A 19,435-nucleotide genomic window follows, 5' to 3' on the forward strand; every position below is an offset into this window, starting at 1 on the left:
GTAAGTTTCTCCATTCTCCTGTAACTTCATCCCTCTTAACCCCAAATATTTTCCTAAGCACCTTATTCTCAAACACCCTTAACCTATATTCCTCTCTCAAAGTGAGAGTCCAAGTTTCACAGCCATAAAGAACACTGGTAATATAACTGTTTTATAAATTGTAACTTTCAGATTTTTTGAAGATTGGATGATAAAAGCTTCTCATTCGAATAATAACAGGCATTTCCCATATTTATTCTGTGTTTAATTTCCTCCCGAGCATTATTTATATTTGTTACTGTTGCTCCCAGGTATTTGAATTTTTCCACCTCTTCAAAGGATAAATTTCCAATTTTTATATTTCCATTTCATACAATATTCTCGTCACGAGACATAATCATATACTTTGTCTTTTCGGGATTTACTTCCAAACCTATCTCTTTACTTGCTTCCAGTAAAATTCCCGTGTTTTCCCTAATCGTGTCATCTGCATAGACAAGCAGCTGATGTAACCTGTTCAATTCCAAACCCTCTCTGTTATCCTGGACTTTCCTAATGGCATACTCTAGAGCAAAGTTAAAAATTAAAGGTGATAGTGCATGTCCTTGCTTTAGCCCACATTGAATTGGAAACGCATCTGACAGAAACTGATCTGTTCAAGCAAAATTAATTTCGAGAGTATTACTTTATCCTGTCATATTCACAACAATTCGCCACTGATCACCTTAGTGATTACGTTAAGAAGACACATGTCACAGTTTATATTTTCCTTCCTTGTCTGCCCTCATAGTAAACAAACTATTGTTTATTCTGTGCCTCACATAACGGAAAATTATGCCCAAGGTTGGCTTATGCAAGAATGAAATCCAGTCCAGGAAGCAAACTGTTTTATCCCTAAGTTTAATCATGTTATATTTTTAGAAATAGTTTATGAACTACTTTTTGAAGTAAATTTGTTGCAGCCTTGAATTCGCAGCATCTCAGTGGCTGAAGCTTGTTGCTAATGCAGAGGACTTATTCAGCAAGCTAGTAACGAGTAAATACCTTTCTCGTGATGAAAAGGATCAAATCGAACGCTGGCTGTGTCTCAAGCAAGAGTGTGAAGAATGTGTTGGAAGCGATGATGCCGCAAGTTACAGAGGGTTTGAGGGACGAACACTCGAGAGGATCGGTAAGTTGGCAGTGTGAACATTCTGCATATAGGTTCGTCATACAATATTGGGTTTTTTGGTCTTAACCCAGATATGCCTGAAATGTTTTTTTGCAATTTTTGTGTATTTTTAAAATCTCATTTAATGCAGTATATAACTGAAGTATTTGTATGGTGTCGAAACATTCTAGTTGTAACTGGTTGAGCTTGAAACAGGTGTCCTTTTAAAAGGACAGTAGGCATATGAGCATACATTTTGAGGAATAATTGTATACTATGCTTACAGGAAAGGAAACAATGTAATTGTTGTAATTTACAAATATTATTATTATTATTATTATTATTATTATTATTATTATTATTATTACTATTACTATTATTACTATTATTAACAAATTATTACGTTGTTATTTTATTATAGTTTCTTTATTATTACTACTAATATTATTCTGAAGAATGATGCACTGTGCCTAAATTCGTTTTAACTCTGGAATGCTTTCGTCATTGAATAGTACCGTATTGCTATTGATACGTAAGTAATAGGCGAAAAGAGTGTTGAAGTTTCGAGGAGGAGGTTATATTGGGAGAGAAGTGACAATACATATAATGAAGCAATTGCTATGGCAATGTCGAAAGACAGGTTTCAGTTCATTTTCTCAAATCTACATTGTTACGACAATGACAATTTAGATAGAAAATAAGACCTCTTCCAAAAATACTAAATGAAAAACAATAGGAACTTATGTCCTTTCAATACCTCCCTCCAGAACGTCACCAGTCCTCTGCTTGTAAACAGATCTTTCTGTGCAAATCTGGCTTTCAGGTATATCTCCCTGTGAAGCAGACTTGAATAATTTTAAAGGAAAAATTGTTCCGGAGCCAGGTATCGATCCCGGGACCTTTGGCTTAGCGCACCAACACTCTGCCGACTAGCTACCCAGCAACTACACCCGACACTGTCTCAACTTTTCCCTTCATATCCACACACCTCAGTGGGCTGACAAGGTGCCAGAAACCCAATTTTGATTGCACACGAACTCTGTGTGGCATTTGTAGGCTGCATTATAGTGAAATGTCTGTATTTGAGATGAAATTTCCCCTGTAGCATAATTTTCAAACGTAGATAGCATTTCATGCAGGGAAAATCCACTGAAATTGAAAAAGCGAAACAATTTCAAAATATATGGGGATATGCCTACTGTCCTTTTAAAAGGACACATAAGTTTTCGTCATTGTCATGTCGCAATGAATAGATATTTCGAACACATTGTGGTTTCACATTATATTTATGTTTATTAGGAGTCATTTGATCTACAACAATTTGTAAAATAATTGCGAACTGTAAAAATATTTAACATTCTTATCTGATTTGCATCTCGGATGCCATAGCTGAAATAAATGAACAATTCTCACGTCCACATCTCAAACTCAACGATGACCAGAACTCTAATTACCAGTCTTACCACACCTAGCAAGCCTCTAATTAAGACCAGTAATAGTGACACCTGTGAAAAAGTAAATGCGTTGACTGTAGAGAGGGTAATTTGAAACATCGACTACTGTCCTTTTAATAGGACGGTAGGCATATCTGGGTTAATAAAGTTGAAATATTTTTTCAGATGAAATCACTGAGTCTGAGGAGAAGAGTGAGACTTCTATTGAGGGTTCTGCTTCGAAAACTCTTGGAAATTCTAAGACAGTGGATGATAAATCTCATTGTGGATCTGAGACAGAAAGTGACCAGGAATCTCAACATCCAGACTTCTTAGAGAAGTTAGATGATCTAATACAGAAGTTTAAATGCAGAACTGATGGCACTGTAAGAAACAAACGAGACTCGTATGTTACAGAAGAACAAGAAGACGAAAAGAATGATGATTCAGAGTCTTTCCTGGTTGAAGAACAAGGTAAGAACATGCATTTTCAGGTTGTTATGGCGATTCAGCTAGATATTTTCCAAGTGTTTTTGTGAATTTTTTTTTTCTTGTAATTCTTAAGAAGGATTTTGTAGTGGCATTACAGTCTGCTATATACAGTCACGAAGCTTAATACTTACTAAATATGCATAGACAGTTGAAATATGCATTCATAGATAGTTGCTCACCACCTGGATCGCTACTATCGCCTCATCACAGACTCTTTCCCTAGCATACCATAAAATGTATTGTACTTTCGAAATCGTGTTCTTTTGAACTTCCTTCCACTATTGAAATATGAAATACATAAGGTTTATATATTATTTTCATAAAATATATATTATATTTTATAAACTCACCTTCCTGGATCTTTCAGAAGAAGGATAACTCTAACCTATTTTTCTTACAATTTATAGTACTACAAACGTCTCCTTTCCCATATTATTATTCAAATTATTGTATTTTAGCCATTTACAGTTATTACAACCAATAACGAACATTTCACAGTTTACATAGCTTTTCACAAAAATGGGAAATGCGGCACAGTCAATGCTTTTTCGATCTAGACCAGGCCGTAATGTTTGTTTGGGTTTTCTATTTCAGTGTATGGAGCTCAGTGAAATATTATATTATAACTTTATTGCTTATCATTGCTAAGCTTTATTTAGTGTAATTTGTCCATAAGTTCCGTTTACTTCTTGTTGCATAATATGTTGCAGAAATAATTACAAAACTGTGTTATTTTAATGTGAAGAGAATTTTACATGTTAACATAATCTGTTCGCGTCAACATTTCAAGTTTAGAATGGAAGCTATTTTGAGGTTCAATAAAAACGAATTTATATTGTGATTTTAATTTAGCACATTTACCTTCCCTAATTGTAGACACAAAATTTACCATACCACTGTTATGAAATTAGTGTACGTACGATTGTGTTACTTCGTCTCTTAGGTAGTAGATAAATACAATAATTCAGTACTCAATTGTAGTTTTAAAATACAGACAAATAGAATGTGACGGGTGTCATACATGACATTATGCTTAATTATAATGTATAATTGCGAATATAGGAATATAAGTTAAATATACTAAACATTACTTATAATATCCATATGACATAACATACATATGTAGTGACGGGGCATTGGAGACCACTAAAATTAGACAGAAAGGGGCAACTGGTACAGTAACCATAACCTATAATTTCAACATATCTAAATATTCGTGGGGTGCAACTGAAAATTATTGAATTGTGCATAAATGAATGTATAAGAATTTCGCAATATTTAATCGAAATAAAGGCAGGTATTACGCATACGAACAACGTAATTTTCACACCAAAAATAATATTACACCTTAACTCACAAGGAATTATGTCTGAAGTGTCCCCTAATCATTGTTTTAAATTTTATTAATGCAGTTACACTACATTTTAGAGAAATATATGTTACTCTTTATGCATTCCAACTAATTTATATGGTTGAAACGCAGCCCTTCGTGATCGGGTTAAGCGAGTCACATGGTCTGCCTTACGGCCTGTATTAGATCATGATGGCAGTGACACAGTCTATTGTTCCTCGTACTCACAGCGCTCCAAGCGGCTAGCAACTATTGCGAGAAATGCAACTTGTTGGCAAAAAATCATCCCAAGCTTCGTGACTGTATATAGTAGACTGTGGTGGCACTATGCTTACTTCTATGGTGCTTCAAACTGACGATTTTTGGCCTCATTCACAAGCTTCTTCCATTCTACTATATCCTGTGGACTCTCTGTTCCTGCCTGTATGATTTAGTCAAAGAGAACTTGATTCCTCCATCTAAGTTTCGGTCTTTCTTGTGGTCTATGTCTACTAGCTATTTTTAATAGGGAACTGTCTTCTCTTCTCCACATGTGTCCTAGCCAACAGAGTCTTTTATTTCTGACTGTTGCTATTATGTCTGGTTCAGAAAAGAAGGATCTCATTTCTCTGTTTTTTTTCTTGATCAAATTTTGTTTTCATTTATTGGAGCAAACATTTTTCGCAGCACTATATTTTCCAAAACTATTAATTTATCCATTTTGAATCTTGCGTACACTACTTTTAACACTTGAATATAAGTAATTGATTAACTAGCAGACTTACTCGTGTTAATTATGTAAGTCTGTGCGGCTTATAGCTGTTTTGGTGCTTCATCACACCATCCTCAGAGCCTACTAGATCCTGGCGTCATCTCGAACTTCACTGCCTGTTGTGTGGGTGCGTTTGATTGGTGAAAAGTGTTGAAAAGTGGAGTCAAATAGTGTATGTGTACTGAAATTGATCTGTGTGTTGAGAATTTGATCAGGGTGTGTTTTAGTGTGTTTGTATATTTCATATTGTTCTAGTGTGTTGAGTTTTTGGTTCTTGGGTTGTATGTGTAGGATTTCCATATCCGCATTTATGTTATTGTATGTATGGTTAGCATTGGTTATGTGATCGGCATATGTAGATGTATTGTGTCCTCTGGTTATTGCTTTAATGTAATAATTGCGACAAGTTCTACATTGGACAGACAGGCAGATCATTCCAAACATGCTACAAAGAACACATTAAAGCAATAACCAGAGGACACAATACATCTACATACGCCGATGACATAACCAATGCTAACCATGCATACAATAACATAAATGCGGACATGGAAATCCTATACATACAACCCAAGAACCAAAAACTCAACACACTAGAACAATATGAAATATACAAACACACTAAAACACACCCTGATCAAATTCTCAACACACAGATCAATTTCAGTACACACACACTATTTGACTCCACTTTTCAACATCTTTCAACAATCAAACGCACCCACACAACAGGCAGAGAAGTTCGAGATGACACCGGGATCTAGTAGGCTCTGAGGATGGTGTGATGAAGCACCGAAACAGCTGTAAGCCGCACAGACTTACATAATTAACACAAGTAAGTCCGCTAGTTAATCAATTACTTATATTAATTTATGTTCAGCCTGTTTTGTAATGGTCCATGTTTCCACTCCTCAAAGTAGGAATGGCTGTATGATCGTCTTGTAGCATCTAACCTTCGTAACTACTGATAGAATTTTACATCTTGATTACCGGTACACAACTTTTACACTATATATCTTAGGAATAAATATATATATATATATATATATATATATATATATGACTTTCACGTGTTAACTTGAACTGAGTTTAAAAATACCTTAGTTGATTTTCATTGAGATGTAAGGACCATGCAGTTCTGAAGATGGCTCCCAAGCCAAAACTAGTCAACTAAGGTATTTTTAAGCTTAGTTCAAGTTAACAAGTGAAGTCATATACATATTTTCATTCCAAACTGATAGAATTTATGAGAGAATGGACTTGAGTACAAAGAAACACTCATTTCACTTGTCAATCTTCGTTTTATTTCCACACCATCAGTTTCTCAGCTGATATTGTATAACCTAATTATTTACGTTCTTGGACCTTCTGAAATTCTAAATTTCCCAGTTTAGTATTGGAGTGTAGGCTTTCACGGCCGGCGTCAATAGTAGAAAAGTTTTCCGGGCTATTCCAATCATCATCCCTGGCAGAAGCGTGCAATGATTAAAACCCTCTTTGACCGAGCCATACGGGTTTCTGACCCCCAACATATAGACCAAGAAATCGACCACCTACAATCAGCCCTAACCGCTAATGGCTACGCCAGGACAGAGTTAAAAAGGGCCTTGAAACCAAGGAAGAAGACGACACCGGAGTCAGGCCAAGACCATACGTAGAGAGGCACGGTGTTCTTGCCCTATTACAAGCAAGTTACGGACCGGGTAAGCAAGATCCTCAACCGGCACAAGGTGGACACTATCTTCCTGCCCACCAAGCAGATACGCAACAGCCTACGCTCAGCCAAGGACAAACGCGACAGATTGTCTTCTACGGGGGTCTACAGGATCCCGTGTTCATGTGGAGCAGTTTACATAGGGACGACGCAGCGGAGCTTCAAGACTCGGATCTCCGAACATAGAAGAAACTGCCGCCTTGGCTACGTAGATTAAGTCGGCTGTAGCTGAACATGCTTATCTGGAAGGCGAACATAAAATTAGGTTCGAAGACACCGATACACTCAGCGACATACCACATTTCTACGCGAGGCTACACCGAGAGGCGATTGAAATATATAAACATAAGAACAATTTCAATCAAAAAGAAGAAGGCCTCAAGGTTAACAAGGCCTGGTATCCGGCATTAAGGAAAACTAACATCAAACCTGCCCGCGTAGCACAATTAAACAACACAACCTCGGATGCGAAGCACGTAGAAGACAGCAAACCCGCCCGCGAAGCACATTCGAGCGCGGACCGAGGCGACAACAGCAAGCCCCCCCCTCCCGCACTATATATACAACGATGCAGCCAGCGCAGACTGTAATCGGCACGCGCAGTAGAACCAGCCGCACCAGCAATAGACACCACTGAAGATGTTCACCGCAGCAGTGAACGAAACGTTTGGTCTCACAACCAACAGACCACGGCCTCATAGCCCGGAAAACTTTTCTACTATATTCCCAGTTTAGTGTTCTATTGTTTTGGTGGTTTCTTGACACTTAAATGTATTTTATTTCTTCCATGTTTATGGAGAGGCTGACTTTACTTGCTTCTTGCATTAAAACTTCTGTCAGAACACTGATTTCTTCTTTGGTGTTTTCTAATAACACTGTCGTCAATGTATTTTTTTGTTATCCAGTTCAAGTTCTTTGTCGTGAGAACTGTTTTCCAGAACCGGGTTGAATAATACCCTTAGTGGGGATAATCCATCCCCCTGCCTCCAGTGGCGTAGCATGAATTTTGAGCAGGGGAAGCTAACTCAAGTTGTCTTTCATGTATGAGGAAAAGTATTGCAAAAATGTAGTCTTAAAATAAATAGTAGTCGATGTCAAGTCAGCAGTCCGAAGATTTGATTGGAACTTCAGAAAGTAACACCAATAAGGCATCACCTCAAATGGTAGTAAAATATGATTTCATTGTTTACACATATTTCTAATAGACACATAGAGTACGTATAATTTAACATTAGCTCACTCCCTGTCATACAGTATTTAGAAAGACCACAATATTACCGGTCAATAGATAGAGTGTTAGTAAAATTACATCAATCAACATTAAAAGCCACCGATGTAGCTCTGTCGGCTAAGGCGCTTGCCTGCCGATCTGGAGTTGCGTTCGTTTCCCGCTTGGGCTGATTACATGGTAGGGTTTCTTCCGAGATTTTCCCCAAACGTAAGGCAAATGTCAGGTAATCTATGGCGAATCCTCGGCCTCATCTCGCCAAATACCATCTTGCTATCACCAGTCCCATCGACGCTAAATAACCTCGTAGTTGATACAGCATCGTTAAATAACCAAGTAAAAAATCAACGTTAAAATCTTTATCAGAAGATTATTTTTGACTACATAAATTAGTGTCAGGAACTGTTATTTCACTCATTATTTATTATATCAGCCACAGTGCACACTAACACTTCAACTGAACACAACTCACGAAAGGGATAACTCGGAAGCTAATTTCTTTCCAATGCTGAAGCTAGCTTCTTGCGAGCCTTGCGACCAGGATAGTTTAGTTAGAAAGGGATGGAAAATCTGTGGGGTGCGTTACACAGAAGAATGTGTCAAAGAAACGAGTCTGTGGAGGGGATTGGAAGCTGATGTGTGCAGGCTTCATGTTTACTGCTGCATCACAAATCATACTGAGCTGCCGCATCACAACATTTAAGGCGTACATATAAATTGTATTAAAATTAATAAATAATTTTGTTCATAAACTGCAGTTTATTATGGAATTATTAACTGGGGAAGCTGAGCTTTCTAGCTTACATTGACGCTACCCCACTGCCTGCCTCACGCCACTGTTTACATTAAATTTTTCTGTTAATTCATCAGCTGTTACGACTGTGCATTTTGAGCCTCAGTACAGAATTTCGTCAATATAATAACTTTTTCTCCTGTCTACATTCTCCCATGCTTTTCCAAATTTGTGATCTGATAATATCGTAGGCTTTTGAAAAATCCACAAATAAGTAAGTGGTGTGTCTTTCTTGAATTCTCAATATTTTGATAATAATTGTTTAATTTACCTTTGATTGAGGTTCTGGCTGATACATACATCTATTATCAGGCATTACAACTCACTTGACGATATGTGTCAGAGAAAGAAGAACTTTTTGTATACATTTGAAGTCTGATTAGTGTAATATGTAGCTAGTCGACAATGTATGCAATGGAGGGTGAAAGGAACTGGCAACTCTACCCCATTATCTCCTGGCCTAGTTGCCTCATAGGTGGTGCCTTTTTGGTATTACTTGTGAGGTTCAGACCTTTCTTCGGACAGTTGACTAAACAACAATTGAGGGGTTTGCCGGAAAAAGGGCGTATACATCAATATGGCGAATTGAGATACATGCAATCTAAGATTTTAAAATGCACCTGAATAAAATGTTATACACACACGCAGTCCTGTCCTGCAGGTATATACAGTACAATCAAAACAAAATTTTCCTACTATAATTAGCGAATTATTCACTACATTTTAAACTGTTTTCCCGAAGAAGGGTGTATAGGTCTATCTGCCTTTCTTCTGGCAAAGCCCTCAATTGTTTAATTATAAATATTTGATCAACTGCTGATTTTCCTTGCACAAGTCCTGCTTGATGCTCTTTGGTGTGCCTGTTGAAAAAAGACATTAGTATACTAAATAGTGTCTTGGTTAAAATCTTATATCAATGGTCTTGAATAGCAACCTCTTATGTCAAAAGAAATTAACAAAATAAGATTATACTTTATTTCTATCAAAGCTGTCTTCCCAAATCTTCTGTAAACACATATGAAGTCAAGGCTTGGATACAAACTTTACAAGAAGAAATTTACATATCTTCTTATGTCAGATATTTGTTCGTTATCAAGAAATTGAAATATTTTTTTGCTCTCCTGTAAAACTGAATTTTTTGACATAGAAAGTTGCGGTTCAACACCATTGATATGATATATCTATTAATTCTATTCCTCTGTAATTTTCGCATCTTACTATATAGGTAAAGGTAAAGGTATCCCCATCACATGCCATGAAGGCACTTGGGGGGCATGGAGGTAGAGCCTCATGCTTTCCATGACCTCGGCACTAGAATGAGATGGTGTGGTCGGCACCACGCTCTGACCGCCTTTTACCCCCGGGAAAGACACGGTACTCAATTTTATAGGAGGCTGAGTGAACCTCTGGGCCATTCTGGAAGTTTGGCAACAAGAAAAATCCCATCACCACTTGGGGCATCTTACTATATAAAAAAAATCCGTGGTGCTACAGCCCGTGAAGGGCCTAGACCGACCAGCCAGCTGCTGGCCTCACGCCCACATGCCGAAGCAGAGGTGGACGATCATCCAACCAGAATGGAGGTATCATGTGGTTAGCATGATGATCCCCCCAGCCATTATAGGTGGCATTCACAACCGGATTTCACTACCTATTGTAGCTTCCCAAGTGCACCACGATGCTGGGTGAGCACCGGTCCCATACACTGGCCGAAATTTCATGAGAAAATTTCTTCCCCCATGAGGACTCGAACCAGCGCGCATTCCATAATGTGCGTCCTAGGCAGGATGCCTTAGGCCATGATGCCACGGCGTGGGACATCTTACTTTAAACTGTTTATAAAATTATATGCTGAGTTTTTGAAACGTTTCAAGTTCATATAAATTATGGAGATAAGATTTCATTCCTGTTTTTTATTTCACTACTTGACAGATTAGAAAATAGTATCAGAACTCAGGCATAACTTGTAAATTCTGGTAAAGATATTGAGTATAATGTCGAAACAGTTTGGTGTCACCTTTTCAGTGCTTGAACTGTATTTTGCAATGATAATTCTCGATTTCTAGGTGATGAAACACCTGCAGATTACCGTCCTTCTTCAGGAGGAGCAACATTTGCAAGACGGAAATCGTTGGGAGGCAGAAGAAAAAGCATCCATCCAGGAGCAGATTTGCCTGACCTTACCTTAGCTCTGAATCGTGCAGGATTAGGTCCACCTCTGAAGGAAGAGGTGAGTAAGAGATGGAATAAAATGGATGTAGTGATTAACAAGAAATCATACACTTTGGGTACACTATTCTCTCAAGCATGTTTCAAGCTGTCCAGGAAGGTGAACAAATCCTTTCTTTGTCTTTCAATCACTTACAGAGTAGCAGGTTTGAAATTTTGTTTTAAACATATTCTTGGAAGTTTAGACAAGAAAAGGTTTTCTTAAATTACCATTTTGGCCATTTTAAAATTACAGCATTTTCTTGAAAGTTCTAGCTTTTAGGTTCACTATAACTGAAATGTAGGTTCACTATAAACAGATATATTAATGTACTGTTTAATGCATATGGGTCGGGACCAATGATTTAGGTTCACTATAGCCGAATGTTCACAAAAACCAAGTTCACTATATCCAGAGTTGACTGTATTTACAATTTTTCCTGCAGTTTTTCAAGCGAGTTTCAGAACGAGTTCCAACAGTAAACCATACAGTTTGATCTGAACAAATGTAGCATTGTAAAATCCCCTTTCCAGAACGAAAATTTACATTTGTTTATATCAAATTTCTCCACATTTAAGGGACAAAACTGAAATTGTTTTAATAATTTATCAACAGTAATCTCACTAGAGGTTTTGATTTATCTAGAGAAAATCAAAACTCGAGTGGGATTTAATTGACTATTACATGATTAGAAGAAAGTATATAAAGATTAGAAGTAACGAAGTACTCCAATACAATAAAATATTAATTGACTTACGAAAATACAACCATATTCAAATGTATTATTGTACCATCTCAACCGCATCTCAACATTACGAATATTACCACAGTCTACTATATACAGTCACGAAGCTTGAGTTTTGAGGGTGCTAGAAACAATAGACTGTGACAGTACTATTTTGCATTGCTTGTAATGAGGCGATATTAGTGATCCTAGTGGTGAGCAACTATCTAATGTTTGCATATTTACTACGTATTGAGCTTCACGACTGTATATACTAGACTGTGATATTACGCTAGATGCATGCTAAATGGCAGTGGTGTGTTATGATTATGTGATGTTATCAGGTGTGCCAACTATGGAATCTTCATTGAACTCTGTGGATGGTTACTAGTCAAGAAGACTTTGTTGATTCAGTTTCATTTTTATTAAAACATTTGCATTCCACTTCAATCATCCGGATCCCAGTAATCAACGTCACTTGACAGATGATTTTCAATAAATCTTAGTATTAAACAATCTCTGATACGTGACTATCCATAATATCATATAGCAGAAGCTATAACAAACATAACCTAAATAATATAAACAAGTGTTAGAAAAGTTTTGATTAGGGATGATGAAATAAACAAGAAACGTTTTAATTAACGATGATGAAATAAAAAATAAACATGAATAATTTTAAAAGAAACCATTATTGAAAGTACAATTTTCAAATTTGAATGTTTTAGTGGTTGGTGGTTCAGTTGATGTTATATTGGACGTGTGCGTAAAAGAAGTGGAACTCGTTGATGTACATGGTGTATCCCTCAACTTATTCAGGATTTCCGAATGGTGCTTTTCATATATGACCAGTGATCTTTATTAATTCTTGTTCTTGAATGCCAATGCGATTCATATTTGAAAGTGCTGTGCATCGACTGGAGTGGTTTGTAATTTTCTGTTTTTTGATGTCCAGACCAATGCAGTTTGAAATGTTGGGAAACAAAGAAACAAATGCTAGGGTCGTGATAAAAATAAACAAATGCTAGGGACGCAATAAAATTAAACAAGTGCTAGGGACGCGATAAAATTGTGCGATAAGCAGCCATGGTTAGTTGAAAGACGTCCTTTCTTACCGTTTTATTGGTCAAAAGTAGTGTGACGTAGTAAAAGTGTAATAGTCATCATAATAACTTCTCACTTAAATTGACTGAGCACATTTGGAATTAAATCAATGGCTTTCCCAAAGCAAGCTGTGAAATGATTCACATAAAACAGTTTTTATCTGAGAAAGGGAGCAAAAACAAACTAAATTGTATTCAACTTTTTTGTTTGAAATATCTCGAAGAATAATCCCCAGAAATTAATGACATTACTTACGGTTCACTCAGTATGCTACTAAGGACCCTGTATTTTAACGGTTAAGTGAGATGTGGTCCACTTTGCAATAGGTTCTCTCTATGAAAATGTCCAACGTTTAGAAATGTCCATATAGAAAATTCGTCCATGCCATAAACATGTCCTTACTTGAAAAGGTTCACTGTCAGCAAGTCCTCTTCTTAAAAATGTCCTACGTTTTAAAATTTCCACAAATAAATTCGTCCATTTCGCTAAAATGTCCAGCAAGGAAAACTGCAACGAATGTGCCGAAAAATTTATTGTCATTTCGTAGCTCAGTTGGTAGAGCAGCTGGCTACGGACTGGAAGGTCTGGTGTTCGATCCCAGGTGGTGACAGGATTTTTTCTCGTTGCTAAACTTTCAGAACGGCCCTGAGGTTCACTCAGCCTCCTATAAAATTGAGTACCGGGTCTTTCCCGGGGGTAAAAGGCGGTCAGAGCGTGGTGCCGACCACACCACCTCATTCTAGTGCCGAGGTCATGGAAAGCATGGGGCTCTACCTCCATGCCCCCCAAGTGTCTTCATGGCATGTTACGGGGATACCTTTACCTTTACCTTTTACAAAAGATACATCTATTGTTCAGCGGCTGGGTAGCTCAGTTGGTAGAGCAGCTGGCTACGGACTGAAAGGTCCGGGGTTCGATCCCAGGTGGTGACAGGATTTTTTCTCGTTGCCAAACTTTCAGAACGGCCCCAAGGTTCACTCAGCCTCCTATAAAATTGAGTACCAGGTCTTTCCCGGGGGTAAAAGGCAGTCAGAGCGTGGTGCTGACCACACCACCTCATTCTAGTGCCGAGGTCATGGAAAGCATGGGGCTCTACCTCCATGCCCCCCAAGTGCCCATGGCATGTTACGGGGATACCTTTACCTTTTTTTACATCTATTGTTCATCTTGAGGGTCACTATGTAATTTCAAATGGTATGATATCGCTCTAAAATATCGAAAAATTTCATTCCTATCTTCGTAATCTTGGTAATTACCGACAATGTTGAAAATTCTCGTTTGATTATTGATATAGGCTACCGTTTATTTACTAGCCGCTTAATATTTGTATGCCACCAAGGACCTGGGTTACTAAATGTTCTGTTTCTGATTCTGTTGTTGCAAATGGCTAATGAATCGCGAAATGTGATGTGCCACCACAAGTCGGTGGAATTGAGAGTGGAATCCTTCAACCAGATTATTCGTGTGCTGTCCGCCATTAATTACTAATTCATAGACGTTCCATGTCTCAGGAGAAAATCTATGGGGAACTGCTCGCCTTCGCCCTCTTGCCGGATGACCAGTAATACATGTAATTTCAGTGTAATATGCTAAGTCCAAGATATAGTCCACAAATCTTTCATTTAATAAATCCCAAACAAATTGCAAGTCATTTAGCGGAATAAACGGCAATTCCATAATTTCCTGTATTTGGTTTCTTACTTCAGGGTTCTCAGTACCCTAATATTGTGCCCTCAGACTCCTGTTCACAACATTTCTCCATATTGCTTGACTGAAATGGAAAAGACACCCACTCACTGCTGCCTAATGGAATGCAAGTCGACAAGCATTCATATTGGCGATTTAAAAATCATACGTTGTGTATAGGTAGGATTGTAAATGAGATTTAAATGTGCTGAATAATTTTTTATCTCATTACATGTAGTGCGGTAAGTATTTTCAATCTTATTTGCAGTTAGACAATATACTAAAGGATATAAAAAAACCTTAAATGACTCCATGCACTGTCAAAAGCTGAAATTGATTTCGTTTGATGGACCTTCTCGTGTAATGGGCTTTATAATATGGTAGACCACATACATGTTGGGCTTTTTTACTCCATGGACAAATTGTATGTAGGACTTTAAATGTTGGACTATTTAGTTTGTGGACATTTTCTTGTGGACCTTTTGTACTTGCGGACATTTTGTTATGGACATTATAACCTGGAAGCCTAATTTCGGATATAATTTCAATCTATTAATTTTAAATATTTTTAAGTTCAAGATTTTGACAATGTACTGTATACAAGTGTATTGATGTCATCATCATCATCATCATCATCATCATCATCATCATCATAACGTTACGTAAATGAACAAAGAGCAACAGAAAAGATTCCGAACATAAATGTGCCATTACAAAATAAAACTTGTACAAAACAGGAAAGACTAGAACATTGTTCTGGAATTCATTCACACGACAACTGTGATATAGCGTTAATGTGCGGTCACCCTAACACGAGTCTATACACAACTCACTGTTCTCAGCTGAAAAGAAATTCTACAAATCTACATAAAATACTGGACATAATGCAAAAGTGCTTCAAGACATACTTTCTACTTTTTGATCTTAATATGGCCATAAAAATAAATACTGTGACTGAGACTACCGCCTTCTCATATTCAAACACATGCAGATGCCAACAATTTTAATCCAATTGTTTGATTAGGAAATCCTGCCACGACCACAGCACGGCAGCATATTGCTTCAGGAGCAGCAGAGGAACCTCCAGTTGTTCACAAACTCTATGCAACTAAATCTATTTCAGTAATACATTTTTACATACAGAGCAAGATTTTTATCTCCCAATGTTTAATACTCACAGATCAATATGATATATGATGTAAATTTTAGTTGCACTAAGACATGACACGTTATGTCGCTAATTAGCCAATGGTATTGGTTACTGGCTGCCGTTGTATTTATATAACATATACATGATAAGTGGCAAATTAAAAGACATAATGAAATTCAGGCTCTTGAGGAACTGTGTTTCCAGCAGTGCATTTGTAGGTCAAACCTTGGGAGATACGTTTCACAATCACATATCGACGATTTCTTGTTACTATTTAAGATATTGTCACATTCCAGTTAACCAGCACGTTATAATGTCGGTCATCCTCTGCAATGAGATAAACTTGAGGCCAGTTGCCTTCATTCCAATCAGGATAAGAGCACATGAAATCCTCTGTCCCGTAGGCAGCAGGTCTCACTACGCGTAATGTCATTCCCAGTGTATAGCCCAGGAGGAACATCTCCACCTATAAGCAAAGAGTTAAGCATAAGATTGTCTGCTGCCATAATTCAATCAACACCACTTTCACACTCAATTAGAAAAATCTTGCGAATAGTTTCTGGTTATTATTATTATTATTATTATTATTATTATTATTATTATTATTATTATTATTATTATTATTTACTTACTTACTTACAAATGGCTTTTAAGGAACCCGAAGTTTCATTGCCGCCCTCACATAAGCCCGCCAGCGGTCCCTATCCTGTGCAAGATTAATCCAGTCTATCATCATACCCCACTTCCCTCAAATCCATTTTAATATTTTCCTCCCATCTACGTCTCGGCCTCCCTAAAGGTCTTTTTCCCTCCGGTCTCCCAACTAACACTCTATATGCATTTCTGGATTCGCCCATACGTGCTACATGCCCTGCCCATCTCAAATGTCTGGATTAATGTTCCTAATTATGTCAGGTGAAGAATACAATGCGTGCAGTTCTGTGTTGTGTAACTTTCTCCATTCTCCTGTAACTTCATCCCGCTTAGCCCCAAATATTTTCCTAAGCACCTTATTCTCAAACACCCTTAACCTATGTTCCTCTCTCAGAGTGAGAGTCCAAGTTTCACAACCATACAGAACAACCGGTAATATAACTGTTTTATAAATTCTAACTTTCAGATTTTTGGACAGCAGACTGGATGATAAGAGCTTCTGAACCGAATAATAACAGGCATTTCCCATATTTATTCTGTGTTTAATTTCCTCCCGAGTGTCATTTATATTTGTTACTGTTGCTCCAAGATATTTGAATTTTTCCACCTCTTCGAAGGATAAATCTCCAATTTTTATATTTCCATTTCTTACAATATTCTGGTCACGAGGCATAATCATATACTTCGTCTTTTCGGGATTTACTTCAAAACCGATCGCTTTACTTGCTTCAAGTAAAATTTCCGTGTTTTCCCTAATCGTTTGTGTATTTTCTCCTAACATATTCACGTCATCCGCATAGACAAGAAGCTGATGTAACCCGTTCAATTCCAAACCCTGCCTGTTATCCTGAACTTTCCTAATGGCATATTCTAGAGCGAAGTTAAAAAGTAAAGGTGATAGTGCATCTCCCTGCTTTAGCCCACAGTGAATTGGAAAAGCATCAGATAGAAACTGACCTATACGGACTCTGCTGTATGTTTCGCTGAGACACATTTTAATTAATCGAAGTAGTTTCTTGGGAATAATAATATTATTATTATTATTAGTATTATTATTATTATTATTATTATTATTATTATTATTATTTTGAAATTAATCACTATGAAGTGTACAACAATACGAAAATCACTAAATTTTGTGATAATTTTTTAACAAATGTTGATTAATGAACTGGTTGATGGAGAGGTTTACTCAAGTACTCCAGTTTCCCCTGACTTTTTCATTGCTTAATTCTGTTATTACGACATTATTTCAGTGACACTGAATAGCATCTGTTGTTCAAAAGTCATTAATTAGATGCGTGGTAATTTTATTCTTACAGTCTGTAATGGAAGCGTCTTGTCAAGTGGATGGCAACATTGGCATAGAGGTAAATGGGAGCGCTGGAGACTTAGAAGATTGTGCTTCTGCCTTGAAGGATGCAGCTGAAGCCCCTCTAATCATCCCAAGGTCTCCAGGCCCGTATAAGGAGCTTCAGATGTTGTCAGCGGGAACTGAAGCTAGGCAAAGCCAGATTCGCCAAGTGTTGATCGACTTGGAGGGTGCACACAAGAGGATCGAGGAGTTGCAATATACGATTCAGATAAAGGTAATCACTAAAGACAGGATTTCCATGCAAAAGCATGTTTTTATTTATGCCTGGTACAGTTCACAAATTTCATAAATATCAGTTTCATGGCTTAATGCAGTGATGTCAAAGCAAGCGCATTTTTCTGACATTGACGTCGTGCGCGGGCAGCAAGCACTAAGTACGGAAAGAGGAAGGGTTGTGTATATGAATAAGCAACCTGTTGGATTAAGAAAACAGTGGTGCACAAACTTCAAACGGAACGTGAAATTTTATGTCGTTATTTTTATATGGCTTCTTTCTGTTTAATATTATCTATATTGTCTGTAAAACGAAAGTACTAACACTGATTTCTTAATATTGCACTTCTGTTTTCAGTCTTAATAACATAATAGAGAGTTAAGAAGGAATATTCACTTAAATTCCATAGTAGTATAATATTATACTGTATTAAGTGGATGAAACACATCATTCATAAAGAAAGTGATATTCCAAAGAAAGAGATTGAGTATGACATGATAAGTTGGAATTTATATTGATGGTATCTTTAGCCTTACAAAAGTAATCATTAAACTAATCAAAACAATATTACAGTACAAAGTAAAATTACCTAGGTACTGTATCTGTTTTAAGTGTAACTAATATTATATAACAAAACTCTTATCGCATTATGCTTTTAAGGTGATATTTGTGAGGAACTTCCTATCATCAGAATATTAAATTATTTTCTCGAAATCTGCTGAAGCTATAGAGCTGACATTTTTACAACACATGGGCACGTATCTTTTGCTTATGATGTAACAGTAGTTGCTTTTTTAATTCATTTCCTTACAAACAATTTCCATGCGAATATTTTCAAAATTTTCAATACACTATCTTCAGTAATACGTATATACGGTATATTAAATTTACGAAAATATTCTGGAAGGCTACTAAATAAATAGGCCTATACCTGAAAATTTCACTTTTCTATACGAAAAGTTGAGAAAATATTTCTTTTGAATAAAAAGATCAAACTTGTGAAATATGAGCATTAAAATTAAAACTTACATTCTTATAATGCACTTATACTTCTCAGGCAAATCTAAAAATTAACATGGATACAGTTTTAATAAGTTCTCTTCCCTTTATCTATTGAATCAGTGCTGGCCATCCCTGAATATAGGTCGACCAAGCGGCATATACCACCTTTTTTGTCTGTCTCTTTCCTTTCCGCTGTAAAGCGCTCAGGCTCTCCTGGGCTCTAAAGCGTGCGCTTGCTCCTGTGGGCATCAATTGACATGCCCGGCTTAATGAGTCAAAATAAGTATATGTTTTCTTTACATATTTGCATGTTTTTGACTTTTTGCATATAAATTCATGTATAATTTTTTTATATTATAGGTTTAATAAAGGATATTGAGATTTATCTTGCATATTAGGTCAATTTTTATGATATCAGTCCATATT

At 36.9% G+C, this 19,435-nt stretch overlaps 1 protein-coding gene across 1 annotated transcript in view; it reads left to right on the plus strand.

Annotated features, from left to right (window-relative positions):
- Positions 1 to 19,435, plus strand: part of cos (kinesin-like protein costa) — an 85,732-nt gene that overhangs the window by 23,619 nt on the left and 42,678 nt on the right. The window contains exons 8-11 of the mRNA XM_069838403.1: positions 942 to 1,150; positions 2,749 to 3,036; positions 10,958 to 11,121; positions 17,741 to 18,007. Coding sequence (XP_069694504.1) covers positions 942 to 1,150; positions 2,749 to 3,036; positions 10,958 to 11,121; positions 17,741 to 18,007 — 928 coding nt within the window. The remainder of the gene's footprint in view (positions 1 to 941; positions 1,151 to 2,748; positions 3,037 to 10,957; positions 11,122 to 17,740; positions 18,008 to 19,435) is intronic.

This window comes from Periplaneta americana, chromosome 10, assembly GCF_040183065.1.
Source record: "Periplaneta americana isolate PAMFEO1 chromosome 10, P.americana_PAMFEO1_priV1, whole genome shotgun sequence".
NCBI lineage: Eukaryota > Metazoa > Arthropoda > Insecta > Blattodea > Blattidae > Periplaneta > Periplaneta americana.